We start from the raw sequence: 17,524 nt of genomic DNA, 5'->3' as shown, positions 1-17,524 counted from the left end.
AACGATCTAAGGCAAAATCAGTACTATTTACAATAAGCAATATTTGTAATAAGCAGTGTGTAACATAAGGAGTATTTACAAATAGCAAAATTTACAGTAAAAAGTATTTACAAGAAACAGTATTAAGAGGTAATGCTTATAGTTGGCAGTATTTTGAACAGGGAGTATAAAAATCAGCTGTGTTTACTGTAAGGAATGTTTCCTGTAAGTGGTGTTAACAATAAGCAGTATTCATCTTCCACCTCCCCATGACCGACATTAAGCATCCTTTCAAAACCATGTCATGATTTATGAATTTGTGTATTTGTGCATGTGTGTACTTTTGAAGTGTGTTTAATTGAAATGTAACTTCAAGCATACAAAAATGAATACACAACACTAAAAACAACATGGTGATGGTGAATGAATAATGATATTATTGCATTCCTTTATTACTATTATCACAGAATCAGCAGAAAATACTCAACAAAGGTTCATGTTACCACGAGTTTGACAATGATGTCAGTATTGAAACACATTTGATCAGGTGCAAATCCTGCCTAACGTTTAAGATAGTGGGACACTTTTTATCCTTCTTTCTAAGATAGTCGTTTTGGTGTTTGTAAGTGGTATTCCTTCCAAGGTAGTCCCTACATTTTGTTTATAGAAAGGAGAGTGAAATGTACTCCTTTTTCACTCAAAAGCTGTGGTAACAATGTATGTGTAAAACCAGTTTTTACCATAATTCCCAACAAAGGAAAGAACAATAGCATTTTACTGGTATCTGCTATGCGTTCTGAATTGGTGATATTTAAAGAAGAGGTCACAGAGCAGGACTTTCCGTACCTGCAAGGTGGCAGGTTACAATCCAGGGTAGGGCTCTGCTGCTGCACCCTTGCCAGGTGCTTATCCTGAACTGTTAGAGTAAATATGCCACTGCCGATGGGAAGTGTAATCTTTAGGCTTGATTTGTCAGTCTGGATAAAACAATTTACTGAGCAAATAACTGATGTAAAAATGGGACATTTATTGTGTGCGGATTGGCAGGTGATATACAGGGGCATAGTCATATAGTCATGTGATGACACACACACACTCACATGCTAGCTCTCTCTCTCTCTCTCTCTCACACACACACACACACACACACACACACACTCCTCCACTGTCTCATACACTTGAACATATACAAACACTTGTGGCTCATGTGGCTATATTGTCCTGTAGTAATTGTGAATTGCTGGCTGAATATTGGGTTCCAGGCTGCTGGGGTGTGTCAGTGAATGATGAGGAAATGTTGTGCTGGTCTACCTATTACTTGCATATACAGTGTCAATACTTTAACACAGAACACTGTGCATGTACTATTCTTCTTCCTGTTCTTTTCAGTTATTTCTTGTATTCCTCTCCCTATTTCTTGGATTGTGTCCTCTGTGTATTATTTCATATTTCATCAACTAAACTTCATTCTCACTGTTTAGCTTGTTGACCTTTAAAAGCATACTTAGTAGTTTTCCATTAGTGCATTTTGGAAGTAGAACTTGCCGATAATCTCAATATTTGATGTTACTGGCCAGTTCTAAAGCTAACATGTTTGTAATTAAAGAGAAGCTCTACGATTCCACTATGTGAAATGCTGAAACTGATCATTTGAGTTATTACAGATAAAAACTCAAACAAGAATTGTGTTTTAATACGCTTAGCACTTTGTGAATCCAGCAATCAGAAATATTGTATTTGAGTATGCTTATGAGTTTTGGGGGAGCCTACAAAGAGTTTTTGCTCATCAAAACATGACTTATTTACCTGTTCTTTTAATGGAGCTTGCAAAACCACCTTTTAAACAACTCAATCTACAATCTAGTGCATTGTATTGATTTTATATCCAGATAAAAAATATCTAATGATAAAAGTCTAAATATTTGCGGTATATATATATATATATATTTTTTTTTTTTTTTTTTGACATTTTTTGATTTAGTACCGTCTCTGCTCTTTTCTCCAACCTTCTTATATGCTCTTTTGTAAGTTACACAAGTATGACAGCTGGATCTCTCGCGCCAGGTGACAGGCGCGCTTATAGCTCCCGAGAACAAAAATTCATCGACTTTTAAAATATATTTTACCCATTCCCTTGTGCTATAATTGTTTACCATAGACAGTAGAGTTTCATATTGTCCACTCCATTTTCTTTTAAGATATTAGCGAGGTATTCTACACGCATGCGCAGCCTCCTGTCTGCGCCCATGTTCAATCAAATTAACTTCTGCACGGTGACCGGGCGGGAACTGTCAGTCTCTTTTCGATGTCTAAGTTGCACATATCTACATATGCAATATATAATATCGTGAACTAAATGTAATGTTGTATTTCTTTGTTGTATTCCTATTAACCATATATCTGAGTAAGAAGCCTAATGAAATTCCAAGGAAGACACAATTTTCTTATCCTCCTTTCAAAAGACCGTTTACTACACGGAAAATGTGCCAGTTATTTTTTCTTGACATAGCGACGTTCTGAAGACCATTACCAACGGGTAGCATGACATCTCAAGTCCTTAGTGCTGTTAGTTGCGATTAATGACATTTTGGCCAAATAAGTTTTTGGAACAATGGCGCCTTGGTGAAATGACATTTGCAATTATAGCGCGCAATTAGAGGTTTGTTTTTCGGATGTGCTGCGTGTTGTGGATGACTTTCAGTTTTATCTTTTCGTTGCATCGACGCAGCGGCTGTACACGTTCAGTCGAAGTTGATCGATAAGAAGCGGGTGTTGGGTGGTCCTCGCGAACCAGAGGAAGAATGTTCCTCCTACATGTCGAAATCTGCCCAGTAACAATCTGCATGCCTCGGTCGTGTGCACATGACTATTGGTTATGTTTGATGAAGGGGAGGAAATGATACTAAAATGAAAAAGAAGATACGATTAAGATACACTTTTCTCACAAGCGTTTCAACAAGTGACCAAGACACGTGCACATAGCTCTGTCTTCTGTAGGCTGCAGCTAAAGTTTAAACATGCACCCCTCTTTGTGCATATAGTTACTGAGATGTTTTATTGTTGGTGCAACCTTTTGGGTGAAGATATGTCCGCGTTCTCTTGCTTTTGAAAAGATTTCGATGACTTTTTTTCTTTTTCTCTGAAACGCAAGTGTGGAGCCCTGCCCATAACTACATACATGTATGCTAAGCCATCACACTGCAAGGCTTGTATTCTGGACATTTAGCGATTTACTGACCCTGCTGTTCACGTAATAGCTCAGCGACGCGCTCACAATTATCTTCAGTCATCTTTAATGTGCTGTCTCTGCACCGCGAGTTTCAACTGTTCTTTGCTGCATTTCCTAGAAAGCGATCTCCATCAAGCTCCACGGACCACTGTTGCCTCAAATAACCCGAAAATGGGTGCAAAACATTCCCGGTGCCATAGAGTTTGTCCCACAACCCCCTAACTTAATGGTTAATTTTATATATTAGAGGAGGATGAAGCACGCCAGAAGCTCAATTACATTACAAATAAATAGCCGCTTCAATAGCTCTTTTGACGAGAAATAAATGTTTTAAAGCACACATTGGCATAAAAAGAAAAAAAAGAACATAAGAACCGACTGTGCCCAAATTTTGCGCAATATAGATGAGAGAATATTGCTGATCCGTTATGTACTGTCTATCCTGTAAGCTAAGAGGAAGACACAGTGCCTCACCCCTCCCCAAGCACACTCATACAGGTGCCACTAATTCAGCAAAAGACCATTTTTGCCAATGCCTGAAAATTGTATAGAATAGCAGCCTCTCATACGGTCATTGTTTGTATGTCAGGAATGAACATTCTGCTGTATTATCTGGCTCTTCCAGTAGGCATTTTGTTGTGTGTGTCTTTTGTATGTATTCGTGCATGAGCGACGGGACGTTGTTGCGCGAGACAGCGTAAGCTAAGAGTGGAGTAAGGGGCGCTACCCTCTGTGGTCATGAGTATATAATAATACAATCATGAGAAGATGCCATACTGTGCTGTATGTGAGGTTCGTTCCTGGTCCCCTGTTGGCTCACAGAGGAAGCAGGAAAAGTGCGTGCTACGTCTGGCCAATTGCTGCACAATCAGAGCCGTCGTGTGAGGCTTGCGTCACTCAGCTTTGCAGCAGGAGGAACGCAAAAGCAGTGGGGGATAAGGCGGGAGGCTCAGAGGGGCAGGACTCCGCGGAACAGCCCTGCTGTCTCGTGTGTGTGGTTCCAAAGGATTTTACCTGCAGCCCCTCTCCGTGCTTTTGTATTGCAACTATATTCACTGAAAGCCACGTGTATTTAAAAAGGAAGGGACCAGTTATGGAACTCCTGTGCTTCGAAAAAGACACCATCATCAGAGCCCGTCCGGACCCTAACCTCCTACAAGATGACAGGGTTATACAGAGCCTGTTGACCATTGAGGAAAACTTTCTACCCCAGTGTTCTTATTTTAAATGCGTGCAAAAGGAGATTCAGCCGTTTATGCGGAAAATGGTTACAACTTGGATGCTGGAGGTTTGTACCGCGAGACCCGGTTCTATTTGCGTTTCCGTGCCGACGCCTCGTTTGATACATGCGAACGGAATCTTCCTGTGACGAATTCTGGACACTTTCTTTAACATATGTCTGGCTCCAATTAGCCATGTCCGCTATCGAGTACAGTGGTGTTTTAGATATATTTTTTAAAGTTATTTTTTAAAAAGTGAGCCATGCAGTCTTGAAACAGCCGCGGAATGTGGTGATAAATATAAAAACAAAACTGAAAGGAAGACGATGTGCTTCTTCTAGGATTCCATGAGTGTCGTTTAGGAAAAGCACGTTGAAAATATAGAATTTTTGATAAATATTTACATGCACACGTATGCACCACAATATCTCAGTTCGATAATATAACCACAACGCCATGTTGGTTTCAGCTGGTCAGTCGTTGCGGTTTGTTTCCGATAACTTTTTAGTCACATAAAACATTGTAGCTTCTGCTAAGACATATACATGCTTGCACGGATCCGCCTCTATAATACACAACCTGTGAGAAAAATGTACACATGAAGCGTTACGACAATTTTCTATATTTCTTTTCTGTAGCAGCCGTAGATTTGTTCACGGAAGGGGCGAGGGCCCCGTACATTCTCTCCTTTCATCGAAATCTGTCACAAAAGAATTAAGTTCGGTAATTGACAATCTCAGTGACATGGATGTCACGAATGTTCATAAAAATAAGGAGGACTGCACTAGCTTAATTTTCATGCAAAAAGTGTTCATTTTATGTTTGCGAGTTATTTTTAAATAATTTTTAAAATAATTAATTTGCCAGGGCTCTGACGTTTACCACAGCAGACACATGTCGCCGAGGTTTCATTTTGTCCGTTTTTTTCGCACTTTACTTGTCTCTATCGACTTAGCAATTGTCGGGAACGATTCTATGGGGACAAATGATGTTTTATCAGTGGAAAAAATAGCCATGTCTAATTTATTTATATTTTTAAACATTTTATGAAAACATGACGAACTACAAAATAGTTCCTGGATTGCGCAGCGTGTGTGCTGGGCGACTGTGCAGTGATCTCATTTCTTACAGGCTGAAATGGAGGAATGCGAGTTTATTGACAGCACACGCCTGATACATTTTTTCTAGTCTTCGAAATAATATATCTGCATATTCATATCTGCGTATTCATAATACTGGAACAGCTTTTAACTCAGTTTCATTCTGGATGCCGTTCATCCGGTTTCATAAAAGTTATTAGTAGAGTTTTTCATGACTAGTTTTTCGGCTATAACTTATTTAAAGCCTGTAGGTATGTCATGGTGTTAATGTATTTTTTAGCGATCTATTATTTTAGTCAGTGTAGCCTGTAGAAAGTTTCTGAGGCACCGCGTGCTACATTTTAAACTGGCTTCACTTCTGTCGTCTGTCCTATTGCAGGTTTGCGAAGAACAGAAGTGTGAAGAAGACGTCTTTCCTTTGGCAGTGAACTATCTGGACAGATATTTAGCCGTGGTGCCCACTAGGAAATCTTGCCTGCAGCTGCTAGGAGCGGTCTGCATGTTTCTCGCGTCAAAGCTGAAAGAGGCGCACCCTCTAACCGCAAAAAAACTCTGCATCTACACGGATAATTCCATAACAACACAGACGCTGCTGGTAAGACACGATGGAGATCCGTGGATACGTAACGCTTTCATTCTGCGTGATGGCGTACCGATACCACCAAACTTAACATGCACTTTGTGTTATTACGAAGATATGAAATGAATAAGCTTGCAAACATGGAAATGTGTCTTGTTTTATTGACACGCATAAATGTATTCTAAAACCCAACAATAGACAAGAATCGTTTTTCTTATTTACTGAATGATGTTTCATGAAGTTAATCGTCAAACTCATCATCTGTTTATATCATAAATATGGAAAATAACACAATCCACAATTTTATTTGTATATTGTGCTCGCTTACATTGTAGATTAAATTATGTTGTCCAACGAAAGTACCATCATATGGAACTAAACCGTTGAGCGAGATTGAGGGAGTATCACCTGCGGGTCTCCAAATCACTCACGGCTTTTTAAAGGTCATATTCTGAAAGGGCTCTCAGTCGCCGCCTAGTGGCAAATATTCACTCTGAGCGGTGAGCTGTGTGCTGCGCTTGAGCCAAGCGCCTGGTTTCCTGGCGTTCGGAGATGGGCGAGGGCGAAGATGGAAGACCGACCTCAGGTCTCATCACTGCTCTCGGCTCTCTGTTTTTGAGATTTAGCACTGTGAGGTCATTGATTAATGGCCAGTGCTTGGTAGATTAAAACTGACTTTCATTTAATGCCTCACTGGCGCTTGCGTCTGGAACACTGAATTAAGGTATGGAAATCATTCGAGGCAAGCTTTTCTGATGTCATTTACAGCAGATGCCAACCTTGGTGTGTCCACTTCTCTGTGGAAATATTTTTAACAGTACTGATAGCAATGCATGTTATTTATAGTTATTCCTAGAAGTATAGGTCTGTAATAACACCCATTAACAGGAGACCTCTTAATGGATAAAAAATTGGGTTTTGCTCAAATCAGATGATGTGTCTATTGAGATCAGCTTGTTCTTTGTGAGGTTTTGGTAGAACTGCACACCAGTGTTTGAGAATGACACTGACACTTCCTTGTTTTGAGAGAATTTGCTCAGAATCATGTGGGAAGTTGGTCAGGTTGGCTGTGCTGTTGCAGGCAGCTATTTTAATGTCGCTTGATTCAGATTCGGTCTGAACTGGTTCAGCGTGTTGTCTCCTGCTGCAGTCTCTGCCCCCGTGTGAAATGCCCTGGCAGGCCACGGGTTCCAGGAAAAGGTGCCAATACCGTGAACCAGCTCCAATAATGCAGTGTCACTAAATTTGCCAGTCATGCACATCAGGCAAAGTGTGTCTCCTTCAGCATTGCATAAACATGCCCCCATTCTCTGACAGCAGTCCTGCTGGGTTAGACTCATCTCTCCTGTCGTCTGCACATGGGGCCGTGTGCATTGCAGTGCATTGCAGCATGTACCCTGTTTCAGTGTAATGCTGCTGAGGTATAGTGATGGATGTGGTCAGAGAGAGGAACATATGAGCTGTTGACGAGGATAAGAGGGAAGGCCAGTGGAGAACCTTGCCAACAAGCGCACACCGTGACCTTTGAACCAGGCCTCCCTTGTGCAGAGGCCTGCTGTTTCTCTGGACTTCTGCGCTGGTGTGGCCGGCCCCTCCCCTCTAGGGCTGTGCCGGCTAGGGTGCGGAGCCGGAGCGCTGCACTAAATCTGAGAGATGTGAGCGGGGGAGGGGAGGTGGGGCTGCCCCTCCATGCCAGGGGATTTCACTCCCTTGGTGTCACATGGCCTCCTCCTCTGCCTGATAGCTAGAAACAGGAAGCTGCTGATCAGCTGAATTAGTCACATCTTCTGCTCCCCCCCCCCCCTTCTGCTGAGGATTTCTGGTAAAACCGTGCAGAGACTTGAGGATTGTGGCTGGGGGTGGGGGTGGGGTTATGGGGTTACAGGAAGGAAGTGGGTGCGCGTGTGGAGACCTTACGGCAGGAAGCTTGTTTCTGATTGGCTGAGGCCCGAAGGAGGGACTTGGACCAGAGCAGACGTGGGGTTAACCCTGTAGAGGAGAGGGTGGCTGGCATGTGAGCGTTAAAGCTGTCCTCTCCTGTGATGGTTCAAGTCAGTGGTGCTAATCCAGCTTCTCGTCTGCTTGCCATCTCAGCCTCATTTCCACTGAGTGCCTGACCGCGCCTCTGTGTGTGTGTGTCTGGTATGTCTGGCCACACCTGTACGTATGTGCAGGGGTCTATCCAACCATCTGTACAGGTACAGTAGTGCACTGGTGTTTGTGCACTGGTCTAATGTTACATATTTAGTCAATGCATCCTGAGTATCTTAGCTGATAGTCTGAGTTGCTGCCTACGTGCTGTTGGTCCCAGAACAGCTTTAGGGCATCTCTGATGCCACCTGCATTGCATGTAAATGTGAGTGAGAGCGGTCGCCATATTCTGACTGTCACACACTGACTCATGATCGGGGAGGAAATCCTGTTGCTTGTGCTTTTGTTCCTTCCACTCAGTTCTGCGGTGTGCCAACAGAGACAGAGGGGACTCAATGTTACGCCTGAACTTTAGCTCCCATTAGGTAACAGAGGAGAGATTGTTCATACTGTATTTAAGGCTTATCCTCTCAAAAGCGAGTCTCTTTCTATATGTTGTGTGAATCTGAGGTATTTCAGCAGGACACCACTCTCTTTTTGATCTGGCCCAATTTGATCACATCTCAGTGCTTTTGCTGCCGTCACACTGATGTTTAAAAAGAAACCACGCATTCTTTTTGGTGTACCCGAATCCCACCCGTGAAACCCTCTGTCTCCACTCCTAATAGTGCTTATGCTGGCTTGAAAAGATTAGACGCATTGATTGGTTACCAGTGTGGACAGTGCAGTGAGGAAAAAAGACATCTGTAGCTGGTGGGAGGTGCCTTTGACAGGACACTTCCAGACAGGGGCCACTAGTATGGGTTTTGAATCTGGGGCTTTGGTCAGCAGCGTGGAGCAGCCATATGCAGGCCAAAGGACAGGGGAGTTTATGGTTATCACACCAGACCGAACCAGAACTGCCCCAGGCCGTGACAACACTCGGCCCACGGGTCAGGGGAAGCCAGTGTTCAGGACTGCGGTCGCATGAACACGAGAACAGGATATCCCACATGACTCACTCACTGCTCCAGAACTCATAACTATCCCAAAGAATAAGGGAGGACAGAGCTTGCTCAAGCCTGCCTCTGGCTCAGTACAGATTTTACAGGTGTTCTCTGGGACAGTGCCCCAATCCCTTGGCAGTTATGCAGCTCTGCTGATGGTGAGGATAAGAAAGAAAATGCCATTATTTAAATATTTGACCATGAAATCCCTAAACAAGTACTTGGATCAGCAATTGAATGTGTGTTAGCTAACAACAAATCTCTGTGCAGTGAGTCAGCAGGCATACAGAAGGAATTGGAAGCTTGGAGGAAAAATGTGAGTGTCAACCATGTGAATATTTGTACTTGGGAGCCATGGATTTTTCAAATATCAAGTTAATGGAAATGCGTGTCTCTAAATGAAATTTGTGGGAAGGACCGCACACAGTGGTGGAATTTATGGAGTTGTTGTGCTTGCATGGACTGTGGTGATTAGTTCTCCTAAGCCTGCATTTTAGTATGTTCCTGGCACATGCTGGAAAGGGCTTTTCCAGTAGTGTACACATATGTGATTCTAATAGACCTAATAACGCATAAGGTTTGTGGAGTAGATACAGGATTGCAATGAGTGGGTTGCCGTCTAGACACGAAAGCTAGCAGCTGGACTGCTTTTATTCCCAGCGTGGTCGACAGTGCTCTGGTATTCAGCTTAGATGGGGAGTTTATTGTGACCTCATCGTCGCACATTCTGATCTGAGATCTTTTCTTGCCTCAAACGCAGGTGCAGGCAAACTCAAGTGCTGTCTCCTTTCGGGGCTTCAGATCATTGTAGCACATGCAGTTCTGCTGTCAGGATGATGGGGCGATCTTGCACTCTGTGTGCTGTTCTCTCTCTCTCCAGCAGTGGGAGCTGGTGGTCGTGGGGAAGTTGAAGTGGAACCTCGCAGCCGTCACTCCGCATGACTTCATCGAGCACATCTTCCGGAAGCTGCCGCTGCCCCAGGGCAAGCTGGCTCTCATCCGAAAACATGTGCACACCTTCATCGCCCTCTGTGCCACAGGTACCCACACACAGAACATCCTTACCTAATGGAAAACCTGCCTCTCTCTCTCCCTCACGCTCTCTTTCTCTCACCAGGTTAATGCTTCATTGGAGAAAACACGCTCTTTCTGCTTGCTGGGGCAAACCCGTTTTAATACTTTATGGAATACTCAAGGTTACTGTCGATGTGTAATGTTTTAGAGAACTGGACATCAAGGTTGAGGAAGAGTCTTTCCAAAACATGTTTAGTTTTTGGAGGTGAGGTAGAGTTTTTTTTTTTTTTTTTTTGCAGCAAAATTTGGTGACCGCTGATGGTGTTGCGGTGATGAAATGATGAGTGTCACTGGGGCAAAGCTGGAGTAAAAATGCTCTGTAAGATTAGCAAAAATCTTTGAGTTCCACAGTAAGTGGCCTCAGAATGGGGTGCTACGAAAGTAATGAGACTGGTGATGTGGAACTGACATACCAAGCCAGAATGCCAACCTATTTTTTTAACAGAATTGTTCCCTTTTGTGGCGGAAGGGTGCTTGAGTTGGTTAGTGCTTCTTTGTACAGTGGTTGGGTTTTGGCGTTTTGTATTTCCTTGCTATGTGTTGTTCTCCCCCCTCTTCCTTAATTGTATATGTGTGGATAGTGCGTCTTCATCAAGTCCTTTATTGGATTAACTAGTCCTGATAAGGGCTTTTAAAAGTCAGTCTCTGTCTCCCTCTCTCCCTCCCCCTTTCTAAATGAGTGATACAGTTTTCTGTATTAGGTACTGGATACAGCTGTCTTACATCAACCATGTTGCAAAATAGCGAGGCCCCCACCCACAGTAAAATGTTGAACTTCTAAGAAACCGTGACTGCGGTAACCTTATTCAGGTTGCTGCAGGTCACTGAATGTCAGCCAGTGTGACTTACTGTAAGTGAGGTGTACTACCTCTGAAGCGGTGCGTGGGCTGCAGCCGCTTGCATGGTGGATCCTGTCTCATGGCTGGGTGAGTTGTCTGATTGTCCTGGCTGGGATGTGCGTGCCCCAGAGGTGTTTCAGCTGAAGACGTTGGCCTAAGGGAGTGTTGCTCTGGGGGCCTGACCCTCTTCTCCATTAGCAGATCCTCCCTCAGGCCCACTTCTCCGTAGCACTGTCTGAGGGACCGGACTCTCATGTTTCTCATATGTTGATAGAGAGTCTGAGAGAGAAAGAGGCAGACAGAGAGAGAGGATATTTTTTCTACAGATCCCAGACCCTGTCATATCCTCTTCTCACACTCCCCAGCTGCTAGGGAGGGGGAGCAGACACTCATGTCTCTGAACCTTTCTGTGGGATGGGCGCCACGGAGTAGCACAGTGCTATGGAGCAGGGCTCATAACCGAACGGTTGCTGGTTCGGTTTCCTGCTGGGGCACTGCAGCTGTACCCTTGGGCGGGGTATTTAACCCAGAATTGCCTCAGTAAATGTCCAGCTGTTTAAATGGGCAACATGCAAAAATTATAGCCCATGCAAGTTGCTTTGGATAAGAGTATCTGCTAGATGCCAGTAATGTAATGTAGTGTATTCTAGGACCCCCCCTAATCTTGGGGCATAATATCTGTGTAGTGCTTCAGCAATGCTCTTCACCTTTTGTTTTCCTCTACCCCCCAATGCCATTCTCAGCCCTGCCCAGGCCCCACCCTACCTGCCCCAGTCTTTTCCCAGCCCTGCCTCAGTCCTGCCTCTAAATCTGACAGAACCACCCCCCCCCCCCAGTTTCCTAATGAGGCAGATAGTTGTGAGCTGAGGTGGGTGTGGCAGGTTTTCACAGGTGTGGAACTTCCTGTGAGGTTGTGCAGAGGACGCTGAAGCCATCCCAGGGGCAGATGCTCTGGCCCCATCTCAGACACATATTCCCTTCGGCTTCAGATATGATTCACATGCAGCTGGCCAGCACAGCCGCTTGTGTTATTACTGTTTGTTGACAGAAGAACTTCCTGGTTCGATCACTCTGAGCTGGCGGCAAACGGTGTTCCTTCCTTTTGGCAAGCCCAGCCGATAGCTGTGCAGTGACTGTAGCTGGCTCAGAATATAGTCTCCATGCTGTATATGAGGTGGGCTCATTTCTGTGCAGTCATGCGGTGGTCACAGTTCTGATTCAAATGGCTGTTTCTGCACACAAAGCTGCGAACGTGACCTGGGCGTGTCCCTGCTGTAAAAGCTGGGGGGTCTTGAGAGGGGGATTCTCAGGGAGTCTTTGTAAGCAGGTCACATCCACTCTCGGGCAGGCCCGAGGTCAGGGGCTGTGAACACCACAGGCCTCTGTTCCTCTCTCCCCTGCTGCTGCTCCTGTCTCTGCAGAGCTACAACAAGTCTTTTCCAGAACCCACTGCTTATGTCCCCTGCATTGATGTTCTGACCCAAAACCATGAAAAGACTGAGCAATTCTTACGACAAAGCTTGGATGTCAAGCCATTCTTACCCAAAGCCAAGGTACCGGGCCATTCTGACCCAGAGCCTAGGGACCATTTTCAGTACAGTGGAGAAAGAAGACTTAGGGATCTGTCTGTGTCCCGGCCCCACCGTGTCAGTCTTCCAGTGGGCGCAGTAGTGCTGCCCCTGCTCTCCGCCATAGGACTGGCCGGAATGATTCCTTTTTCTCTGCGGGACAGTGGGGGTATGTAAGTGTTGACTGTGCGTGTTGCGCTTTCTGTGCAGATTTCAGCTTCTCGATGTACCCCCCCTCCATGATCGCCTGCGGCAGCGTGGGGGCGGCAGTGTGCGGGCTCCAGCTGGACAGGAGTGACCCGCTGCTCTCGCGAGGACAGCTGACTGACCTGCTGGCCAAAATCACCAACACAGAAGTGGTGAGTGAGCACCCTTTCCTTTGACCTTTACAGGCAGAGGGAGCAGCGCAAGATGCTGCTAAAAAGGTGAAAAGATTGGACACAGGAGGCTGAAAAACAAAGCGGGCCATTGAAGAAGGCTGCTTTAACTGTGTTTTAGAAATAAATTTTTATGAATAGGGATGGTGAATGGTGAATTAGAATTGGTTCAATGTGCCAAAAGTAAAAGTGTTTTTGTGCTGAAATTTTTACCTGTTGCTGCCATTCAGACACTATAAGTGGGATTAATCACAATTTGCTCATTTCTGCCGTGGGAGATTTTTATGTGAATCTGTTTGTGCATGTATGTGTGCTTGTTAGCCTGTGTGTGTGTGTGTGTGTGTGTGTGGATGTGCAGGCCTCTCTCTCAGTGCCGATATTCCCACAGTCCTGCCTCTGCTTCCCCAGTAAAATCCTCTCCCTTGTGTTCGTGAAAGCTGCAGCGCAGGGACGTTTCGTCCAGAGGAACTGACCGCGATCCCACTCTGTTTCCACAAAGCTGTCAGGGCCCAGCTAATGTCTGAGGATGAGTGTGTGGGTGGGTTTGCAGGGCCACTCCCCCCACCCAGCTCTGAGCATGAGCAAATGTTCCCGACTCCAGCAGTCACATATTGGACCCATTAATGCTGCTCTGAATCCAGCCTGCTGGGGTTTTTGGAAGGGGAACGGGAGTGACGGAGAGGGAGTATCTTTTCCAGAAAGGAGGGCTGGCATTCCTGCGGTCACACACAGGCACTTCCTGTACATGCTTCAGCGAGACGTGGGAGGCTGCGGAGCACATCGCCAATGACGCTGGTTTGGTCTGTTTTTCTCACGTTGCTGTGGAGACGGGGACAGCACCCTGCCCCTTTCCTCTGATGAACCGCCATGCTGGATCTCACAGCCACGTCCTCCTCTCAGTCTCTGTCTGCAGCGAGACACATTGTGATTCGCTGAGCTTCACAGCACGGCTGAGCTTCTCGCTCCGCAGGGAGGATGAATGGTGGAGCTCTCTGGGTGGATTGTTCCTCTACAGGGTGCTTCCCCACCCCCACCCCCACCACGACAGTGACTTTGTGTTCTCTGTGGCAAGTTACACAACTTGTGACAGCTTAGATCTGTGTTATTCTCATTGTAAGTCTTTATAGCCAAGGTTTCATCTAGCTCGGCCACATCCTGTTTCAATCTGCTGGGAATTTCAGAGGAGAACTTGTCGCTCCGTATTTCTCAGACCTCTCAGTGGCAGAACAGTCACACTTCCCACAAAGAGAGGGAGAGAGAGAGATGGCAAGAGAGAGAAGGAGGGAGAGAGGACAGAAAGAAGGAGAGGGAGAAAGAGGGAGAGAAGGAACAAGGGTGAGGCAGAGAGTGGAGAGAGAGAAGTTGGAAGAGTGTCAAGGTGAGCGGCACAAGACAGATGATTGTCAAGGTGCTGCAGTTAATGTCTCCACCAGGGGGAATATGTACTTGGAGGATTTCAGAGGGACACCCCAGAACTTCTCGCATGAGTCTTACCCTGTACCCAAATACCCCCCACCCCTCCTCCCCAACTGCTGGACTCCTCCCCCCTCATCCTAGGGAAACGTCTGCAACTCGTTTGTCCCTGCAATCGCCTCTCTCATTTGACCACTTGTTGGTTTCCCCGGTCACTCTTTGAAGCTGAATCTTGTTAAGAACACCTCCTTCATTGTTTCCTCTGAGACCTGGATGCTGTTAAAATAATTCTGGTTTCCCCAAGGGGCCCACGGGCCCTCTCTCTCAGCAAAGCCCCATCCACAGAGGGTGTGGGGTAGAGTCATCCAAGAGGTGTGAAGGTGTGTCAGAACCAGACAGGAACGTTCACCCTTCGTGTACCCCTCTCTCTGTTGCAGGACTGTTTGAAGGAGTGTCAGGAGCAGATTGAGAGCGTTTTGGTGAGCAGTCTACAGGAAGTCCAGCTGCAGCACACAGTGGACCAGAGGGGGCCGAACAGGAAGGGCGTGGACGAGCTGGACCCGTCCTGCACCCCCACGGACGTTCGCGATGTCAACCTGTGAGCTCACAGGAACGTCCACAGCACAGAATAATAAAAATAAAAAGGAAAAACACACAACAAAAAAAGATACACGCAACCAAGTGCCTGCAAGTCCTATAGAGCTTTATTATGTTTTATAAAACTTGAGATTTTCGTAATCAATGATTGAATAATATAGTTATATATTTTATCAGAAAAATATTATTAAAAAATCCTATGAAAGCTCTTAAACCTTGAGACCAAAATTCAAGGCCTGCATTTGTGGGATCAAGTTTTTTTATTTTGTTTTTTTTTTTTTGTCCATTTGTACAATCCTGGGGGGATGATGCACGGGCTGGGTTTGTCATTAGGAAAGAGTGGGGTATCCTCACGGGGTGTTTCTCATTGGGAGTGAATGGGTCAGTCCTGCGGAGGGCAGAACATTGGGCTTCCAGGGCTACAGTCAGGACCATAAACCAGTCAAAATGCATTCAACAATGCAGGATAGTTAATATTATTTTTATTATTATTTTTATTTTAATATTACATTTATTACCATAGCCTGTGTGCATGGTACTGGGTAGAATGGGGAAAGGAGCTCACAGCTTTTAGAGGAATTGTGGGATATAAGGAAAGTACCTCTGTATTGCTGCCTAATATTAATGCGCTTTATTCTGAAATGACAGACTTGGAGCTGGGCGAGGGCTGGACCCACCCAGAGCCTGGGAGAGAGCAAGAGGGGCGACATTGACCCTCACCTGATGTTATCCATGAGGTGTACCTTATCAGAGGTGGACAGTACCATCTGCTCTTACTGGGGCAAGTTCAGGTGTTGCATTTTGTCGTTCAAGTTGGCAATCATAGAATGCAGTATTTTGTTACAAATAGCAAATCTTCATTTTTATCTCTCATATTTTACATGAAGCTTGAGAGTAAGCTGAATGCTCCCAAGAGCTGATTTTGGTGATGGAGGAGACCCGAGTCTGTAGGGGGAGCTAGAGAGTCAGACTGAAGGTGTGGCTCAGTGGGAGAAGATGCCTGCAGTGGTGAGAGTCAGAGACAGAAAGTAAGTAGGAGGAAATTGTGAATGAGGGGGTGGAGTGTGGGGGAAATGTTGAATGAGGAAGAGAACTTTGGGGAAATTGTAAATGGAGGGTAGAGTTTGGGGAAAACGTTGAATGAGGAAGAGTACTTTGGGGAAATTGTGGATGGAGGTTAGAGTTGAATGAGGAAAGTGTTGAATGAGGGTGTGGAGCTTGGGGGGGGGGTGAATGAGGGGTGGAGCTTGTGGAAGTAGTGAATGAGAGAGCGGAATTAGGAGTTGGAGTAGGAGGGGAATAGTGAGTGGTGGAGTTTGGGGGGCACATTAGCAGGATGCTTTAAGGGGGGAGAGTCTGGGCTGTGACCCAGACTGGAGACTCATTCTGTTTTTTTATTTTGAGGAAAGCAGTTTAGAAAAATGGAACACCTACTGCCTCACTAGTCACATAACCAAAGATGTGTAACTCGCTTCCACACTAGAGCACTTTTAATTTCATTCTTCCCATTAGACAAAGGAAGTGGCTAAGACCAGGCAATAAAGGGATGGTTTTTTAGTGGGGTGGGAGTGTTTTTTTTCTTCCCTGTTTAAATAATTGCTTTTCGGGCTGGTTTTCCCAAATTATGCGCTACTGTGATGATAGCCTCCTGTAGATTTTCCAACTGAAAAACATTCCAAAAACAGAACAAGTCAGAGAAAGGTCGGACTGTTTCACGTGTTACTTGAAAATGAAAATGGTGGGGGAAAAAGGGCGGTGCAAGGATGCAAAGAACGCAGATTCAAGTTTGCAATTCTGGTTTAGGCTGGGGTTTTTTTTTTGGTTGTGATTTTGTTTCACTTATTTTGTTTGCTTGATTTTTTTTTTAGCTTTTTAATTTATCAAATTATAAAAAAAAATTAATAATTTTACTTGAATTTATTTTGTCTGCATTATAGCACCACAGTTTTGCTGTTTTTTGTTTTTTTTTTTTTTTTTGCACGTTCTGAAAGCATTTGAGTGTATGAATGTCGGAAGCCACATTTGTAATGAGCTGGTATTTGCCATGTCAGGCCTGGTCCCCTGTCACATCCGGTGTGCTGCACTGACTCCCCCCCTCAAGCCCCCAGGGCCTGCATGGGAACAAGGTCCTTGTCTCACTTTAAACGTACACTCCTTACGCTGGCTGGATTGCCATGATTTGTTACACATTCCCCAAACCAAAGCACTAGAACCAATTCACTTGTACTGTACAAATGAATCCTGGTATGTCTGGGTCAGTCCATTTCTCGAGTGTGAGGAGGGGGTTTTGTCTGTGACAAAGAAGCAAAGCATACTCTGATGGGAGATGAGGGTTCAGGCTGTTCTCATGGGTCTTGCCTGTAACAGCATATCCCGTCTGTTTTTCACTAGGCAACATAGATTCAAAACATAATCGTGATGGCTCTTTACGGTTCATTAGTGCAGTAATGAAAATTATTGGTAACGCAGAC

At 45.1% G+C, this 17,524-nt stretch overlaps 1 protein-coding gene across 2 annotated transcripts in view; it reads left to right on the top strand.

The window, feature by feature from the left end:
• Positions 1-16,257, top strand: part of LOC118771924 (G1/S-specific cyclin-D2-like) — a 34,022-nt gene extending 17,765 nt beyond the window's left edge. The window contains exons 1-5 of one of the 2 annotated variants that reach the window (XM_036520099.1): positions 4,155-4,496; positions 5,908-6,123; positions 10,066-10,225; positions 12,877-13,025; positions 14,894-16,257. In XM_036520099.1, the coding sequence (XP_036375992.1) occupies positions 4,302-4,496; positions 5,908-6,123; positions 10,066-10,225; positions 12,877-13,025; positions 14,894-15,058 (885 nt within the window). In that variant the 5' untranslated portion in view covers positions 4,155-4,301 and the 3' untranslated portion in view covers positions 15,059-16,257. Of the gene's footprint in view, positions 1-4,154; positions 4,497-5,907; positions 6,124-10,065; positions 10,226-12,876; positions 13,026-14,893 lie in introns of those variants that run through there. The other variant, XM_036520100.1, reaches the window with a different exon arrangement.
• Positions 16,258-17,524: the final 1,267 nt, after the last annotated feature.

Source organism: Megalops cyprinoides, chromosome 25, assembly GCF_013368585.1.
Source record: "Megalops cyprinoides isolate fMegCyp1 chromosome 25, fMegCyp1.pri, whole genome shotgun sequence".
NCBI classification, from domain to species: domain Eukaryota; kingdom Metazoa; phylum Chordata; class Actinopteri; order Elopiformes; family Megalopidae; genus Megalops; species Megalops cyprinoides.
This window is presented reverse-complemented; position numbering and strand designations above follow the sequence as displayed.